The sequence below is a fragment of the Macaca thibetana genome, chromosome 1 (assembly GCF_024542745.1).
Source record: "Macaca thibetana thibetana isolate TM-01 chromosome 1, ASM2454274v1, whole genome shotgun sequence".
NCBI lineage: Eukaryota > Metazoa > Chordata > Mammalia > Primates > Cercopithecidae > Macaca > Macaca thibetana.
In genome coordinates this window covers 162,638,532-162,658,329 of record NC_065578.1, presented here as the reverse complement: position 1 = coordinate 162,658,329, position 19,798 = coordinate 162,638,532, and the positions used below count along the sequence as shown (strand labels likewise).

At 38.5% G+C, this 19,798-nt stretch overlaps 2 protein-coding genes across 4 annotated transcripts in view; both read right to left on the bottom strand.

Moving 5' to 3' along the window:
• KIF14 (kinesin family member 14) overlaps positions 1 to 19,798 on the bottom strand; it is a 70,659-nt gene that overhangs the window by 11,266 nt on the left and 39,595 nt on the right. For all 3 annotated transcript variants that reach the window (XM_050782215.1, XM_050782193.1, XM_050782204.1), the window contains 6 exons: positions 19,482 to 19,575; positions 18,553 to 18,682; positions 13,725 to 13,825; positions 8,175 to 8,269; positions 4,173 to 4,397; positions 3,794 to 3,981 (listed from right to left, as the gene is read on the bottom strand). In XM_050782215.1, coding sequence (XP_050638172.1) covers positions 3,794 to 3,981; positions 4,173 to 4,397; positions 8,175 to 8,269; positions 13,725 to 13,825; positions 18,553 to 18,682; positions 19,482 to 19,575 — 833 coding nt within the window. The remainder of the gene's footprint in view (positions 1 to 3,793; positions 3,982 to 4,172; positions 4,398 to 8,174; positions 8,270 to 13,724; positions 13,826 to 18,552; positions 18,683 to 19,481; positions 19,576 to 19,798) is intronic.
• LOC126949668 (60S ribosomal protein L10-like) lies at positions 483 to 1,261 on the bottom strand (the record flags this gene model as incomplete). Its single annotated transcript, XM_050782362.1, has 1 exon — positions 483 to 1,261. A coding segment is annotated over one exon (693 nt), but the record flags the coding sequence as incomplete, so codon positions are not given.

The window sequence follows — 19,798 nt, the reverse complement described above, 5'->3', positions numbered from 1 at the left end:
GAGTCATTCTTCTTTTTTTTTTTTTTTTTTTTTTTTGGAGACGGAGTCTCGCTCTGTCTCCCAGGCTGGAGTGCAGTGGCCGGATCTCAGCTCACTGCAAGCTCCGCCTCCCGGGTTTACGCCATTCTCCTGCCTCACCTCAGCCTCCCGAGTAGCTGGGACTACAGGCGCCCGCCACCTCACCCGGCTAGTTTTTTTTTTGTATTTGTTAGTAGAGACGGGGTTTCACCGTGTTAGCCAGGATGGTCTCGATCTCCCGACCTCGTGATCCGCCCGTCTCGGCCTCCTAAAGTGCTGGGATTACAGGCTTGACCACCGCGCCCGGCCGAGAGACATTCTTGTAACATTAATTCATCTGATCCTCACAGCAGTCCTGCCAAGTAGGCATTCCCAGTTTTATTTTCCTGTGAGAAACAGGAGACTCAAAAATTTAAGCAGTTTGCCCAAGGAGGCACAACTAATTTAGCATGCGTTCAAACATCGGTTTTTCTTTCTTTTTTTTTTTTTTTTGGACAGGAAGTAGAATTTATTGGTGAGTATTAAGAAGGGGGCAGCATATTGGAAGCCCTCATGAGTGCAGGGCCCGCCATTTGTCCAGAGGACCATGATTGGGGATGTACTTGACCCCACAGCCATCTGGGATGAGCCGCTTTTCAGCCACCATGTCTTCAAATTCATCAGCATTGAACTTGGTGAAGCCCCACTTCTTTGAGATGTGGATCTTCTGGCGGCCAGAAAACTTGAACTTGGCCCTGCGCAGGGCCTCCATCACATGCTCCTTGTTCTGCAGCTTGGTGCGGATGGACATGATAACTTGGCCAATGTGAACCCTGGCCACAGTGCCCTGGGGCTTTCCAAAAGCACCTCGCATGCCTGTTTGGAGCCTGTCAGCCCCAGCACAGGACAACATCTTGTTGATGCGCATGACGTGGAAGGGGTGGAGCCGCACCCGGATATGGAAGCCATCCTTGCCACAACTTTTTACCATGTACTTATTGGCACAAATTCCGGCAGCCTCCAGGGCTTCAGAGGACAGCTGCTCATATTCATCTGACACCATGTGGCCACAGAGCGGAAACTCATCCACTTTTGCCTTCTTCCGCCCCAGGTCAAAGATGCCAATCTTGGCATCAGGGACACCTCGGCAGAAGCGAGACTTTGGGTACGGCTTGTTCTTACAAAACCGGTAACAACGGGCGGGGCAGCGGCCCGTGGCGACACCAGGATCTTCAGCGGTGAGCCGAAGGGAAAGAGCCAAACATCAGTTTTTCAAGTGCCAGTAGTGAGTTTTTGTTTCGTGTGTTCTCCCACTATTCTAGTACTGCCTCTAAAATCTGAGAGCCAACTAAGCACTGACCATCCTTCAACAAGCTTCCTTTCCTAGGCTCGAACTTAAGTCAGACCCTTCTCTTCTGGCTCTCTAGCTTTGCTCTCTGGCCAGTCCTACCTTTCATTTTCATAGTTCTAGGCTGTCAGAAATTCTCCTTCATCTACTACTTCATCCACACCTGTTTGCAGTCCACCACCAACCCCACCCTTCGTCTTAGTCATCTATTTCCTCATTACCTATGTCCAAAGTCATCCTTCATCTCATATGAATTCATAATTCATTCAATAACAAGTATCCAACTGAACATCTATCACATAATGGGGCCTTGTGAAAAAAGACACCCACTGTCCTCTACCTTCTCAGAGCTAACTGTCCATTGAGATGTACAGGTTTATAAATAGTATGTTATATTAAAAGTCATAACAGGTGAAGTTCAGGGTTACTAGAGAAGCAAATAAGACAGGTGCCTAACCAAGTCTTGGGGAGACCTAGAAAATCCTCCTGAGGGAGAACAACGGACATTAAAAACAATCATCTGATTTCAAGTTTACTAGTTAGATCAGTTAAAGATTTCCACATCCCAGCTAGTAAACGGCCCATTCAGGAAGTATTTGACACAACAAAAATTCTACCGCAATAATAGAATGTGGAAAGTCTTTTGATGGGCACTATAACATAAAATTTGTTCAAGTGTTCTAGAACATTTTATTACACGGTCTAATTATCCTTTTTTAAAAGTGAAATCTAACCCTCTTAGTATTTTCTTTAAAATTGTTTATTTTTTGTTATTATTATTGAGACATGGTCTCACTCTGTCATCCAGGCTGGAGCGCAGTGGTGCAGTCATGGCTCACTGTAGCCTCGAACTCCTGGGCTCAAGCAATCTTCCCACCTCAGCCTCCCAAGTAGCTGGGAACACAGATACATGCCACCACAGCTGGCTGATTTTTTAAATTTTTTTAGAGACAAAGTATCTAACAAGTTGGATACTTATTATTCGCTATGTTGCCCAGGCTCCTCTCAAACTCCTAGGCTTAACTGATCCTCCCAAAGTCCTAGGATTACAGGCATGAGCCACTGTACTCGACCATTATTTCCTTATCTGCTCCTTTTGTACATTCAATGAATTTTTATGAAGGAATTTGTTAATATGGTAGATGACTAAGTATTCTCCAATATCAATTTTCCACTTCTTCCATAGATCCCTTGATTTTTGGCTTGGAATATAGGTGTCCAGAATTGTTTTAAAAAATAAATTTCCTCATGATACTTGCAGCTAGATGTAGTCAAATGATAAAATTCTAGCCAAAGATATATAAATAGATGTGTCATATGGTGATTTCCAGAAACCTCCCTTAAAAGAAGGCAAACTTCAGCCAGGCATGGTGGCTCACACCTGTAATCTCAGCACTTTGGGAGGCTGAGGGGAGCAGATTACCTGAGGTCAGGAGTTCGAGACTAGTCTGGCCAACATGGTGAAACCTCATCTCTACTAAAAATACAAAAATTAGCCGAGCATGGTGGTGGGTACTTGTAATCCCAACTACTTGAGAGGCTGAGGCAAGAGAATCGCTTGAACCTGGGAGCGGAGGTTGCAGTGAGCCGAGATCGCGTCACTGCACTCCAACCTGGGTGACAAGAGTGAGACTCTATCTCAAAAAAAACAAAAAAGAAGGCAAACTTCGCCCTATCCTTCTCACCACTCCTTCTACCCTGCTCTGCTGAGCTCAGATGGGGCTCCTCCATGGTGGGTCATGAAATCAGGGGCTATACTTTGGGCATGGCGGAGGGGACCACTGGGAGGAGCCTGGATCCTGAGGACTCTGTGGATCACAGCCACTATGTCTACATCTAGATTTTATGTGAGAGACAATAAGCTTTCATCTTACTTCTTCTTACAGCCAAACCTAATCTTATCTGACACAAGATAAGCAGGAAAACAAAATTATTTCCTTGTCTCTGTGTCAGCAGGATTGTGGCCAACTGAGTCTGAGTTGAAACCCAATCCCATACCCTGAGGAAGACTCCGTCTCTCTTCCCACTATCCCTTATTGAGGGCCAGCATGGTATAATGGTAGAGCATGAACTGGGCCCGAGACTGCCTGGATCCAAATCCAACTCAGTCATTTACTAGTTAGGTAACATTGGATGGTATATTTATTTTCCCTGTGCCTCCATTTCCTCATCTACAAGACGGTGATAACAACAGTGCCCACTGCTGGGGTTGTTATAAGGATTAAATGAGTTAATATTTGTAAATCACTTAGAACTACTCGTACATAGAGAGCCATGTAAGTCTTTGTTCCATAAATCAATTACAGACATCCACAGTCTCAGGACTTCAAAACAGAACGTACTTTTGAAAATCATACAGAGCTAATATTGGGGAAGATACAGACAGTAGAAAGTCAATAAATAATTATTAAATGAATCCTTCAAATGATAATAAGCAAATCAATTTACCTGCAAAAATAACTGTAAGTAGCCTCCCAGTTTTTTAACTTCTTGTCTCAATTCATCCTCAAGTCTTGCTATGTTGGTGGTACAAGGCAGTATATCACTCAGCCAGTGTTTCATTAGCACTACTAGCTGCTCAAAAGCACATGCAGTCTGAATGGTAAGTGACTGGATTGCTCGATCAGAAGAAAACACTTTGAAAGAAGAAGAAAAATTACTGGAAGAAATAATATCCAAATAAAATAACTCATATATGATCATCATTAAAACATTTAACACAGTTAAAAGATGCATGCCAGATGTGCCAAATAATCATTCAAAACGAAGTGCAATGTGCAGAAAATAATCATTTATGTGAGTTAAGAAAAGCAGTGGGATTGCTTACAGTTATCTTGACTTTCTTCATCTTGTTCTTCATGAGCCTTGGAAATGGCAAATAGCCCATTATAAATTTTAAGAAAACTATTCATTAGGCTGTCTGCTATAGTTCTTTCTTCATCATAACTCTGTCCAAGAAAATCTAATGAAGAACCAATCAATTCTTTGCAAATTCCAGGAAGAAATGACTCTGCTGAATTTGAGTAAATGGTGCTTGATTTGTCCATTAAACCTAGATCAACATAAAATAGCCATTTTAAGCTTTGTTTTTGGAATAATACTTTCTTTTTTTAAAAAATGGGATCCTTACTTTATGTATTTCTGCACTATTTAAATGTATTACAACAACAAAGCATTTTTGTGTTCGTTGTGGAATTAGAAAAACAAAACTAATAGTATATATAACATCGTATGCTATGCTGTACTTGGAAGTATATCTTCCATGTTATGCTGCATATGTTGATTTCCAGGGTGTTCCATAATGTTAATTCTGCAGAAACTACCCCTCTGCTGCTTGCAAGTGTTACTCATATACTATTTCTCTTCCAAAAATGTTCAGGTATAATACTTTCAAACAAATGTTTTAATGCAAGCATATTATAGGATCATTGATCAATAAATTCAAAGTAGGCTATACTTATTTCAATTCAGCCTCATTTCTATATGTTAAAGTGAAAACACAATTCCATTTGTGGATTAATTAACCTTTCAACAGCATCAATCAATCCATAGATTTAGTAGCTCCCTGACTGTACTATGAGACTATAGAGAATCCAAATATCCCACGTAACCATTGGTTTAATCTCTTTGTTTATTTTTTGGTAGGAATTAATTTTCTTTTCTTTTCTTTTTTTTTTAAGAGACAGGGTTGGGCCAGGCACAGTGGCTCACGCCTGTAATCCCAGGACTTTGGGAGGCCGAGGTGGGCAGATCATCTGAGGCCAGGAGTTAAAGACCAGCCTGGCCAACTCGGTGAAACCCTGTCTCTACTAAAAATAAAAAATTAGCCAGGCATGATGGTGGGCGCCTGTAATTCCAGCTACTTGGGAGGCTGAGGCAGGAGAATTGCTTGAACCCGGGAGGCAGAGGTTGCAGTGAGCCAAGATCGCACCATTGCACTCCAGTTTGGGCAAAAAGAGCGAAACTCCATCTCAAAAACAAAAATCAAAAACAAAAAAAACATAATGTCTCAGTACTTCTACTTTACAATAGTTTCTCCTTGAGGTATATTACAATCAAGATAGGCTAAAACCAACTGATTATCTAGAGTTTATATAGCACATCTCTGAGAGATGGATCTTCTAAGCACTGTCTAAACCAGAAATAAATGAAAAGTTTGAAAGATTCATTCAGAACCTCTGGAAATAACTTTATCCTGGAGTTCTAATATATTGAGTATAATTATTCTTATTTAATAGACAAGATTAAGTTTTCTGGTCCATTTCATAGGTGTTTAAAAGCAGCAAACTAAAAGGAGATAGAATAAAGGCATAGGGTGGGCAATATTAAAAAACTAGAACAAAGGTAAGTTTGGCTTCTGGGCCAGATGTGGTGGCTCACGCCAGCACTTTGGGAGGCCAAGACGGGCAGATCACAAGGTCAGGAGTTCGAAACCAACCTGGCCAACATAGTAAAACCCTGTCTGTACTAAAAGTACAAAAAACTAGCTGGGTATGGTGGTGGACACCTGTAATCCTAGCTACTCGGGAGGCTGAGGCAGGAGAATTGCGGGAACCTCGGAGACAAAGGCTGCAGCGAGCCAAGATGGCACTACTGCACACCAGGCCAGGCGACAGTGCGACACTCCTCTCAATAAAAAAAAAAAAAAAAAAAGAAGGCCGGGCGTGGTGGCTCACGCCTGTAATCCCAGCACTTTGGGAGGCTGAGAGGGGTGGATCACGAGGTTGGGAGATCAAGACCAGCCTGGCCAACATGGTGAACCCTGTCTCTACTAAAAATAAAAAAAAAAAAGAGTTTGGTTTTGTAAAGAGAAAAAAGAAAAGCTACAAAACCCAAAGCTACAGCAGGGTAACGATGACTCAATATCATTATGATGATAATGACTATAGAATAGTTAACTATATATTCTCTATTTAAGAAGATAATTGTATTAATGCATTCTAAAATCCAACAAAAACATTTTAGAAACATCTGCAAAAATACAGTAAAATATATGGCCCTGAATTTTACAAGTTAAGATACTTGCTCAACTTCCCAAAGCTCGAAAGTGCTAGACACTGGGGTACAGCCCCTCATCCCCAGGCCTGGTGCCCCTTCCACCACTCACAGCTGCCCAGACGGGGTCCTACTAAGTTCACATGTGGGTTTCCATTTCCGTCTTAGAAAACCGCAAATAAGCAAAGACCTTTTCTATCTCTGACTTCCCTTAAAATTATTTTTGTAAAGTATCTTACTCAGATAATACCAAATAAATAAGTTGCTACCACAGATATATATCTTTTTATTTTGCTGGTAAATAAAAAACCCACAGCATATTTTAATCTACCTTAGATTAAATAAGTAGTAGGATCACAATTATCTTCCTAAAAGAAACCCTAATTTCTAAAATTTTAAGTCAAGATGAGATATAATACCTTTTATGGCTACTCATATTCTATTAGAACCTTTATCAAATAGGTATTATGTTACATAATTATTTTAAAATTTTTGTTTACTAAATATGTGTACATATTTAGTGCATATATCTTAAAGTGTACAGCTGATTTATATATGCGTACGTATGTAAACCCCACTTAGTTCAACGTATACAACATTTCCACCATCCCATCCCAACAGGTTTCCTCTTTTGGGTTACTAACTCCCAACAGAGGTAACCACTATTCAGTTCTAAACTACTCTGGCTTTTGTCACCATAGTTTAGTTTGCCTGTCCTTAAACTTCATATAAAAGGAATCATGTAGTATACACTCTTTTGGATCTGGCTTCTTTAACTCAACATTATGTTTCTGGAATTCATCCAGGTTATTGTGTGAATCAGTCATTCCTTCTTTTTTATTGCTGCATAGTAATCTATTGTTAGCAGGTAGTAATTTTTTTTTTTTTTTGATGGAGTTTCATTCTTGTTGCCCAGGCTGGAGTGCAGTGGCGCCATCTCGGCTCACCGCAACTTCTGCCTCCCGGGTTCAAGCGGTTCTCCTGCCCCAGCCTCTCAAGTAGCTGGAATTACAGGCGTGCACCACCACGCCCAGCTAATTTTGTATTTTTAGTAGAGACCGGGTTTCTCCATGTTGGTCAGGCTGGTCTAGAACTCCCAACCTCAGGTAATCCACTCACCTCAGCCTCCCAAAGTGCTAGGATTACCAGTCATGCAGCTGCCTGGCCCAGCAGGTAGTAATTTTTAAATTGTAATTATTACAGGTAGTTACACATATACAATTTACAGTGTATCCTCTCCTCCTACATTTTAAAATAACATTATAATAAATATCGGTACAAAATATTTACAGGAATAATTCCTTAACTTTTTTTAAAAAATTGAAATAATTTTGGGATAGATGATACATAGATCATTATGCAAAATTCAGAAGAAACCAAAGGGTATGCAGTGAAAAGGGTGCCTGCCTTCCTGTCCTGTCTCCATCCCCATGCTGCCATGTACAACCAGCACTTCGGGGTTTTGGTGTAGTTCTCCAGAGAGATCTTATTCATTTACAAGCACCTATGTCCACATCTTCTTTTTTCTCTTCCTCACACAAATGATAGAATAAAATACATAATCCGCTGTACTTTGCTTTTTTCACTTGTAAGGAAGTAATATTCTCATACATTTTGGAACGAACACATCTTCCACATTTGAATTAGCTATTCTACTAAAAGGTTTTGAAATAAATCACAGAGCACAGAATTTTTGAAGTGGAAAGGAATTTTACAGAGGAATCGGAAGCTTCCAGGAAATGAAATGATTTGCACAAGGAAAAGAAAAAATGTAATGGTAGAACAAGGACTTAATGCTTTTCTCGCCGTGCAGAAAATGTGAAGAAAAAAATACCTGATGAATGTGAAGAATGCAAATTCTTAATTGGGTGAACTTGTATGTCATGTAAACAACCAGAAATTCTTCTGTTCTTCATCAAACTCCTGCTCCTGAAAAAAGACAAACCATAAGATTAGCAGTTCTATACCACATGGAATAATATTATTAAGAATACTTATAAGTTCTCTAAAGAAAATGGTCATTCATGTGTGTGTTTTTCATTAAAAATTTTCATCCAAGGAAAAATTCATTTGGTTAACTGAGCAAGAATTGTACTATTTACAGGCACTGTTCTAGGCAGATAGTTAATTAAATAGAATAAATATTTATTGAGCACTACTATTTACAGGCTCTGGATATTGTGGTAAAATGTGGCAAACCTGGTTTCTGGGCTCACTAGGCTTAAAGTCCGGAACCAAAGAGATAAATTAGGCAAATAATGACAATAAAGTAATGAATGTGATGAAGGCATAGAGTGTTGTCGTAGACTCTATAAAAAAACTTCACCTGGCCCAAGAAGCCAGGGGGCCTCCTTGGAGCAGTGACCCTCAAGGATAAGTAAAACTTAGCCAAACAGAGGGCAGGCTTGGGAAACAGGCACAAGCAACAGGAAGACTTGATAAATGAAAGTAGTGTACATGCAATGAACCAAACGAGGTTCAGAAGGACTGTGGCCTATAATGTAAGAGAGAGAGCACCAAGGGATGAGGCTGGGAGGTGCACAGGGGCCAGCTTGAGGTGGTCTTTGTATGTCAATAAAGCTTGGATTTTATCCTGAGGAAATTATCCAGAGAAGGATTTTATCTTATTTTTTTAAGTGGCCGAGTTGGGATTTATTTATTTTCTTTCAACTTTGATTTTAGGTTCAAGGGGTACACGTGCAGGTTTGTTACATGGATAAATTTCATGCTGTGGGGGTTTGGTCTACAGATAATTTTGTCACACAGGTAACAGGCATAATACCTGATGGTATTAAAGAGTTTTTCAATCCTTACCTTCCTCCCACCCACCATCCTCAAATAGGCCCCAGTGTCTATTATTCACTTCTTTGTGTCCATGTGTACTCAATGTTTCAAGGAAAGATTTTAAACAGGGAAGTGATTTAGGTAAATAAACATGAAAGTAGGTATCTGCTACACTGTGTGCAAAGCATAATACCTGTGAAGTGCAGCAGTGGTACAAATGGAAGAAATGTTTCTATCTCTAATTGCTCTTTTTGCTGACCTCTTTTTCCTCAGCCTATAAAAATGCCCCAATTTCTGCTTTGAGTTTGCTTGGCTGCCTAAGCTGTTATTTTCTTTCTTTCTGTTTGCTTCTTGAAAATGGAGGCCACCCTTTCTGCTACTGGAGAAAGCAGCCTACCTCCATATTGCCATTCATCTATAAATTTTTTAAACCCAAATTCTAATTCCTATGTCGATGAAACTAACAGAGCAGTGATCTAGATCTAAATTTAGTGGATCCTTTGAAGTATTTTTTCCTAACACAACTCTGTACTACAGTTGGCCACTCAAAGAAAAATACTATTTGTTGAAAAGATTATTAAGCCAAAGCATTCTATCACTAGTAGCCTAAATGTTTCAAATATAAAATTTTCGCTATGAACTCCTACAAGAACACAGAAATAGGACTGATAAAAGGGAAAGGAAATATCAATTCTCAAATATTACAGTTTTTCTACTTAGCGGTGAAAAAAAGTATATTATTACAGCAAGTCTAAACTAGGAAAACAAGTATTCTTGCAACAATATCATAGTTAAACAATGTTTAAACCCAAGTAAAATGCTTGTCATATTACTTTCAAAGAGTTTTTACTTAACATCAGAGGGAAATTTACTTTTAACTGTCAACAGTATATATCAAAATTTAGAGGCAGCCAAACCAGTCTATTTTATTGCAGAACGACTGTGGCATATCATTGCCCAGTAGAAGTTCTATAATTAAGAATCTGTCAGTGTTTCCATTACCTGCAGGCATTCTCAGAGTTTGGAATTCTGTCATAAACATTCTTACAAGGCTGAAACTTCATATACAAGGTCTCAGACTAAGAGCAATTCATTTTTTAAAAATATGATACTTTTAAATTATAGAAGTATCCAAAAATATCTCTGTGAAATGAAAACACCCAATTTGAAAATCTTAGAAAACGCTGAGATGTTTTGATTTTTGGTAACATTTTAAATTTCTGCTGATTCCCTAATTATTAACTTAAAAGTCAACAGAAAATATGATGTAAATTACCAACATACAGGAGGCTAAAAGTTTTTTTTTTTTTTTTAGAGATGGAGTCTCCCTCTGTCACCCAGGCTGGAGTGCAGTGGCGGGATCTCGGCTTACTGCAAGCTCCGCCTCCCAGGTTCATGCCATTCTCCCGCTTCAGCCTCCTGAGTAGCTGGGACTACAGACGCCCTCCACCACGCCCAGCTAATTTTTGTATTTTTTAGTAGAGACGGGGTTTCACAGTGTTAGCTAGGATAGTCTAGATCTCCTGACCTCATGATCCACCCACCTCGGCCTCCCAAAGTGCTGGGATTGTAGGTGTGAGCCACCACGCCGGGCCCCAGTAGGCTAAAAGTTTAATGCTCATTATTAATGGTTATATTGTGATTTACAATTCTAAATGTACAAAGTTTAAATCTGTTTATAGCCGGGTGCAGTGGCTCACGCCTATAATCCCAGCACTTTGGGAGGCCAAGGTGGGCGGATCACAAGGTCAGGAAATCGAGACCAACCTGGCTAACGCAGTGAAACCCCGTCTCTACTAAAAATACAAGAATTAGCCGGGCATGGTGGCGGGCGCCTGTAGTCCTAGCCACTCGGGAGGCTGAGGCAGGAGAATGGCATGAACCTGGGAGGCAGAGCTTGCAGTGAGCCGCGATCGCACCACTGCACTCCAGCCTGGATGACAGAGCGAGACTCCATCTCAAACAAACAAAAAAAATGTTTATAATAAAAATAATACAAAACTAGCAATCCTAAAATCCAAAGATATTCATAAATCATTCTCTGATGAATTTATTGGTCTGGTTTAAATTTTTGGGTTACTCTAAGTTGGCTTAAATATCTCAAACTCTATCTACTCAATTTCACCTAAGGACCATATTTAGCTCACTTCAGTGCCAGAAGCCAGCTGTTTCAAGTCCTCAATACAAATCACTTGAAGATATTACCATCTGTTACTGGTACTGGACAGAAATCAGCTTCTCTGTATTCTAAAATTTAATCTTATTCAATATATATTAAGCATCCACTAATAATCAGAGCTGCCATTTATTGAATGCCCACCCACTGTAATATGTGCTTTATATGCACTATCTCTAATCCTCGTAACAACTCTGCAACATAACCATCATGAGTTCCATGTTGTCAATCATGGTGGTCATAGTAGAAGTAGCAGGAGCAGCAGCTGCTCTATACATAGGACCTCACTTAATCTTAATAATAAATCCCTATAAAGTAGGTATATATTACTGTCTTCATTTTAGATGAGAAAATTGAAGGCTAGGGATGTAATGTCACTTGTACATGACCACACTGAGCATGGATTAGAACCCAGGACCCTGATATCAGAGCTTGTGACCTTTTTACTATGCTATATTGTAGGGGATAGAGACATGTTCCCTACACTCAACGAGCTCATTTCTGTGTAAAAGATATGCTTTGTATTTCATTCAGGATAATGCTTGCTATGTATTAGCAATTTCTTTCCATAGCTTAGAGGTTATCATATGACCAATAAAGCAGAACTAATGGGGGAAAGCTGCTATAAAATAGTTTCATCTCTTTGAGGAAAATCATAAATGAGTTTAAAATAAACCAAGTCAAAAACAATGCTATAGGCCTAAAACAATTTAGAAACCCGAATGGATTCTGATCTGCAGCTGAAGGCAATGAAGTTTAAGAAAACAAAAAACAATTAGCTTAAACAGAAGGATGCTACTCTTTCATATACAATGGAGAGGCGATATGGCATAGCAGTTAAGAAAATCAGGAGCTTTGGAGTCACCCAGACATATCAGCTCTGTGACTTTGGACGAGTCACTCAACCTCTCTAAATTCTCAGTTTTTTCATCTGTAAAATAAGGGTAATGACAATATCTACTTCATAGGTTTGTAGTGTGTACTAGGTGAGATAAGGCTCAGTAAGCATTTAAGAAATGCTCTTAGTAACAATGATGCTTCTGCTGACAGATAAATACTATTGACCCTTATATCCAAAAAATCTCCAGCTCCATCCACCAAAGTTCTAAAACCAAATATACACCTGGATGTCCCCTGAGAATCTCAAATTCTTCATGTTCAAAATTAAACTCCTCTTAAATGCTCCATTTCAGGCAACACGACTTTCCTCTAGTCAGTCACCCAATTTAAAACCAGGAGTCATCCTAGCACCCTTCACACCTTCAGCCCCACAACCAGTCTCTGCATTCTATTGATTCTGCATCCTGAATATGTATAAACTCCACTTTCCTCTTCACTGCATTTAAAAATCTTTCTGTCTGGCCTCAGTTCAGGTTTTTGTCAACTGCTCCTGCCTCTACTTTCCCCAATTCCTGGTCTTTCAGGACAGGGAGTATTTTGTATTCATCTTTGCTTCCTCAGGGCATGGCAGACAGTAGTCATCAAATAAATACTTGCTTAAAAACCAAACCAAACTAGGAGGCTAAATTGGCTCCAAGGCCTTTCCAAGATACCATTTTGCCTCTCTATAATCTAAGTATCTGAGATCTACGCAGAACTAGTTTTTCCTTGAAAAGCATCTATTATTCACCATGGAAGACTTTTATGTTTTGAGTTAATAAGCAACATTTGTCACATATAGAAGTTGTCTATCACCATGATTTATTCTTTTGTGGAGTTCATACTAGTTTACTGCATTTAAAATTCTGTACCTTACAAGAAAATATCATAGAATATATCAAGTTCTTGAGAAAGGGTAATTTTTTTTTTTTTTTTTTTGAGACGGAGTCTTGCTCTGTCGCCCAGGCTAGAGTGCAGCGGAGCGATCTCAGCTCAGTGCAAGCTCCACTTCTCGGGTTCACACCATTCTCCTGCCTCAGCCTCCCATGTAGCTGGGAGTACAGGAGCCCGCCACCATGCCTGGCTAATTTTTTGTATTTTTGGTAGAGACGGGGTTTCACCACATTAGCCAGGATGGTCTCGATCTCCTGACCTTGTGATCCACCCACCTCGGCCTCCCAAAGTGCTGGGATTACAGGCGTAAGCCACCACACCTGGCCAGAGAAAGGGTAATTTAAAAGTAATTAAATACTGTTCATTTTTACGGAAAATTTAATTTATGCTACTCTAAGTTGCTCTTAAGACTTACATGATGAAACACTGAAAATCTGGTTTCTCTTCTGACTAATAAACAATTTAATGCCCTAAGTGCTGTAATTTGACGAATAACATATTATTCCTCTTATAGTTCTGGGTTTCCTATCCAGACATCTATCATGACAATGGTTCTTTTAAAATAAGGAAATAATATATATGATATACAATTTACACACACGCGCGCGCGCGCACACAGAGCAAGAAAACCACTAACAAAAATGTCTTTACCTCCTTCTAGAAAGTGAAGAAACTGGTGCATCTGTAATGTCAGGTTCCCATTCATCTTCAGGATCACAAAAGACATCTTCATCTCTGTTACTACCATTACTCTAAGAAAAATATAATATATAGTTTCAGTTAATTTGGGGTGAAAAAAATGTTTAGTAACTAAGAAAAAAAAGACTAAATCCTTTGTTACATTTAAACCATAAAAATAGCAAGATTATATATTATCTGATAAGTCTAAAAAATCATTCCTGATCAAATTATCAATCACACGATGATACGGATGATATTAAAAGACATCTACTTTTAATAAAAACAATAGAAATCATTAAATAATTCAGGAATAATAAACTTGAGATTTATAAGAATAGTAAAAACATAAACAATAAAATCCTCAGGAGAGACACAAAAGAATAATCTGACGAAGTTAAGATGTAGTCACTTCCTGGTTGAATATCTTGATCAGGATTATAGTCTATATTTTACATATTTAAAGTAATAACAATTACAGTTCTAGCAAAATGCTACAAAGAACTTGATTCAGAGACAGTATAATTATACAGAAATATAAGTAAAAAATTGCAATGAATGGTTAAAAGTAGGAGGTAAGTTAAAGCTAGGTTAATTCAACCACTAGGTTTTAAAGTATATATCAAAGCAAGAATAATCAAATGACCTCCACGCTACTTTTGTTGTTCTAAAAACACAAGCAATTCATATTAATTGTAGAAAATTTAGAAATTATTAATACATATAAACACAAAGAAAAAAATTAAAACCACTCATAAACCCATCATTTTCACATAAACATTGTCAATGCTTTGGTATGATTGCTTTCAGCCTTTTTGGATTTTCTATTATGAATATACTTCGCATTTATGACATAAACCCTACTTCTTCATGGTGTAAGAATTCTCTTTTTTTCTTTTGTAGGGAGAAGGCTGGGCTCAAGTGACCCTCTCATCTCAGCCTCCCAAAGTGCTGGGATTACAGAGCAATCTTGACCTTCTGGACTCAAGTAATCCTCTAACCTCAGCCTTCCAAGCAGCTGGGACTCCAGGCATGCACCACCACATGTCTAATTTTCAGATTTTTGGTAAAAGAGACAGGGTCGGCTGGGTGTGGTGGCTCATCTCTGTAATCCCAGCATTTTGGGAGGCCGAGGCAGGCGGATCACCTGAGGTCAGGAGTTTGAGATCAGCATGGCCAACATGGTAAAATCCTGACTCTACTAAAAATACAAAAAAAAAAAAATTAGCTGGGTGTGGTGGCACGTAAACCAGATACTCAGGAAGCCAAGGAACAAGAATTGCTTGAACCTGGGAGGCGAAGGTTGCAGTGAACCAAGATTGTGCCACTGCACTACAACCTGGGCGACAGAGCGAAACTCTGTCTCAAAACAAACAAACAAATAAGCAAACAAACAAAAACTACGTTACCTAGGCTGTTCTTGAATTCCTGGGCTCAAGTGATCCTGCAGCCTCGGCCTCCACCGTGCCCGACCCTGCTAACATTTCTTTTAGGATTTTTATTTATTTATTTATTTATTTATTTTTGAGACGGAGTCTCCCTGTGTCTCCCAGGCTGGAGTGCAGTGGCGTGATCTCGGCTCACTGCAAGCTCCGCCTCCCGGGTTCACGCCATTCTCCTGCCTCAGCCTCCCAAGTAGCTGAGACTACAGGCGCCCGCCACCACGCCCGGCTAGTTTTTTGTATTTTTTAGTAGAGACGGGGTTTCACCATGTTAGCCAGGATAGTCTCGATCTCCTGACCTCGTGATCCACCCGCCTCGGCCTCCCAAAGTGCTGGGATTACAGGCTTGAGCCACCGCGCCCGGCCTCTTTTAGGATTTTTATAACTGTGTTCATATTAAGATTAGTTCGTAGGCCAGGCACAGTGGCTCACGCCTGTAATCCCAGCACTTCGGGAGGCCGAGGCGAGTGGATCACAAGGTCAAGAGATTGAGACCATCCTGGCCAACGTGGTGAAACCTCGTCTCTACTAAAAATCTAAAAATTAGCTGGGCATGGTGGCGCGCAACTCTAGTCCCAGCTACTAGGAAGGCTGAAGCAGGAGAATTGTTTGAACCGGGAGACAGAGGTTGCAGTGAGCTGAACTCGCGCCGCTGCACTCCAGCCTGGCGATGGAGTGAGACTCTGTCTCAAAAACAAACAAACAAACAAAAAAGATTGGTTGGTAATTCTCTTCTGAGTCATCTTTTCAGTTTTTGTGGTTTTTGTTTGTGTTGTTTTTAATCACTTATTCTAGCATAAGATAAACTGTGACACTTTCTATTTATTGCTATGTTCTAGAATAGTTTAAACAGAATAAGATTTATCTGTTCTTTGGCAGTTTAAAAGAGCTTACCCATAAGAGTGTCTGAGATTAGCACCTTCTTTTCCTACACTTTTTTTTTTTTTTTGAGGCCAGTTTGTTGACGAATGTTTCAAATTATTGCATGGTTATTCACCTATGAAGTCAAATTTCATAATTTATCTTTTTTCTAAAAAGTCTTTTCTTTGTAGGAAATTGTCAAATTTATTACCATAAAGTTTTATAGTAACATAATTTTTAAATGTTTTCTTTATGTTTACTTAAATGCCACTTCTCATTTCTAAAATCACATTTATCTTTTCAAAGAACAAGAGCTTATATTTATTAATTTCTAATTAATTATTGCTTTTATCTCATCATGATTCTTTTCATTGCTTTCCTTTGTTTTACTTTGTTTTTATTTTCATTTTTCCATTAAACAATTGAAGTGTTAGGCTACAATTTGGCAGCATCCTCTAAGTTTTTCCATATGATAACTTCATTACTATAATGATCTAAATAGTATATAGTTCCATACGGAGTTACATTATTTAAAGGTAGTATATTTTACAAATAGTAGCAATGCAACAATTTAATACATGCTGCAACTATTTTAGGGATAATTTTATGGATAATTAGATAATATGAACTTTAAACTTTAAATTCATACCTCTCACAAAACACCATAATAAATTCTATGTGATTCAAAGATGTGAACTTTTTTTTTAATTAAAAGAAAATGCAGGGGTTGTACAATGTTTAAGTAAGATCTCTGGAATAATAGATGGATTCAAATTTACCAAATTAAAAATGCCTGTATAACAAAATGAAACCAATAAAAAGATGATATAATTAGGGAAAAAAAGGGTATGATAAATATAAAGGCTTATCAAAATATGTAAATAACTTTTAGAGCTATATTAATCTCCTACATTTCATTTAACAAAAAATTCAAAGAGCATGAACACATACTTTACCCCTAAAGAAAAAACAGTGAAATCCCAAGTCCCTAGATTTACTAGTTATTAAAATACAGGTTGCAGCCAGACACGGTGGCTCACCACTGTAATCCCAGCACTTTGGGAGGCTGAGGCGGGCAGATCACGAGGTCAGGAGATCGAGACCATCCTAAGACAGTGAAACCCTGTCTCTACTAAAAATACAAAAAAAAAAAAAAAAAATTAGCCGGGCGTGGTGGCAGGCACCTGTAGTCCCAGCTACTTGGGAGGCTGAGGCAGGAGAATGGCATGAATCCAGGAGGCAGAGCTTGCATTGAGCTGAGATTGCGCCACTGCACTCCAGTCTGGGGGCAGAGTGAGATTCTGTCTCAAAAAAAAAAACATACAGGTTGCGCACAATGGCTCACGCCTGTAATCCCAACACATTGGGAGGCTAAGGTGAAAGGATTGCTTGAGGCCAGCAGTTCAAGACCAGCCTGGGCAACATAGCAAGACTCTGCCTCTATTAAAAAATAGTAACAATAATAAGGCCAGGTGTGGTGGCTCACGCCTGTAATCCCAGCACTTTGGGAGGCCAAGGCGGGTGGATCGCCTGAGGTCAGGAGTTCAAGACCAGCCTGGCCAACATGGTGAAACCCCGTCTCTATTAAAAAAATACAAAAATTAGCTGGGGCTGGTGGCAGGCACCTGTAATCCCAGCTATTCAGGAGACTGCGGCAAGAGAATCGCTTGAACCTGGGAGGCAGAGGTTGTAGTGAGCTGAGATCTCACCATTGTACTATAGCCTATGTGACAAGAGCAAACTCTATTTCAAAAAATATATATTTATATATATATAAATATTTTTTATATTTATATAAAATATATATATATAAATATATATTTATATATTTTTGAAATATATACACACACACATATATACACACACACATATATATGTGTAAAATGCAAACTGGTAACATTGGTAAATGGCAATATTTCTGGCAAGCAATTTGTTGGTGAGCATCAGAGTGTAATAAAAAGTTCATATTTTTAGTTTCATTTTGGAAAATATGAGAAAATAAGATATTAAAAACTACTATGTACAGAGATTTTTTAGTTGTGACTATAACAGGCAGCAGGCAGCTGGAAGCACTCAAAGCACAGCAACGGAGAAATGTAAATATGCAAAAAGGTATATTAGGCTTAGGAAGATCATTTCAAACGATGTAATATCATTTACGTCTATCAAATTTCTTCTTTCCTTAAGCTTAAATGTAAAATTTTTTAAATATACAATTATGACAACAGATTCCACTATTAAATTTCTCTATTGTACCTATAACTGTATTAAAACAATCCAATAAAACTCCATTTAAATGTAAAAATAAATATATATAATTGTTAATACTGGTTGGTTTAGGTAATTGACAGATTGCCTTTTGTTTTCCAAATTTTCTATACAGAGAATATATCACTTATATATATATATATATATATATATATTTCACCAAAAGCAGGTACTTGAACTTTTATACTTTATTTTAAAAAGTTTATAGAGATTTTAATAATATTCCAAACCTCATAAAGTTCTTTCATTGCTGCAAGTTTAGATTCAAACTTTTCCAGACTCCAGAATGTTGAGATTCCTAGTTTCAGGTTACGAACCCGAATAGAAGTGTCAGAACTACTTTTATCTGATACATCATGTCTGAAAGAAAAACAAACAAAAAAAGCTTACCATGAAACATACATACCCATTTATATTAAGAGTTTTCTGGGGTAGATAATTTCCCTTAAAATTCCATCCACTGATTAAGTCTTTCCACAGTTAAGTATTTTTATTATAGTAATAATCATATAAGTATATAACATATAAAAATAACATAAAAATTTTTTAAAGTCAAAAATTTCTAATAAGGTATGTTCCTTTTGAACAATGAAATACTGATACATTTTCAACTCAAAAGAAAATTAGCAAATTACTAAAACAACTAAAATTATTTTATTTATAAATACACTAGTATGTTAATTGTTGAAATCTCTCTTACTCCAGAATGACCTCTGAAACAGTAGAGTCTCACTGCGGATTCTGATACCAGCTCTTTCCTACAGCTGTAGAACAGACTTTAGAGAAACTAAATGGTAGCCGGGCATGGTGGGTCACGCCTATAATCCCAGCATTTTGGTAGGCCAAGGCAGGTGGATCACGAGGTCAGGAGTTTGAGACCAGCCTGGCCAACATGGTGAAATCTCATCTCTACCAAATACAAAAATTAGCTGGATGTGGTGGCACACGCCTGTAATCCCAGCTACTCGGGAGGCTGAGGCAGGAGAACTGCTTGAACCCGGGAGGTGGAGGTTGCAGTGAGCCCAGATTGCACCACTGCACTCCAGCCTGGGCAACAGAGCAAGACTCTGTCTCAGAAAAAAAAAAAAGAGACAGAAACTAAATGATATAAAGGCCAACTTGTTTAAAACATTTATAATCAGGATAATTAATTACTCACCTGCCAAAAACATAGTATGTTTTTAATTTGCTGCTGATCGCATTGGCTTCCTGAATCATCATTGAGAGTTTCATAGAGCTCCAAGTTGTCTGCACTAATACAAAGCACACAGAAAAGATTCAAAATACATACATGGGCACTAACATATATCATTAAGCAAAACAATTCCTAAAAAAAAATTACTGATTATAAATGAATGGTTTTAACTCTATATTGCAGAAGGATAATGATATTTGAGTAATTTGGTGAAATAAAGCATTTTTCCTGTAAAATGAGGTCTTTTGCCTGTGGAAAGATTTAAGAAAACTGAAGTTGAT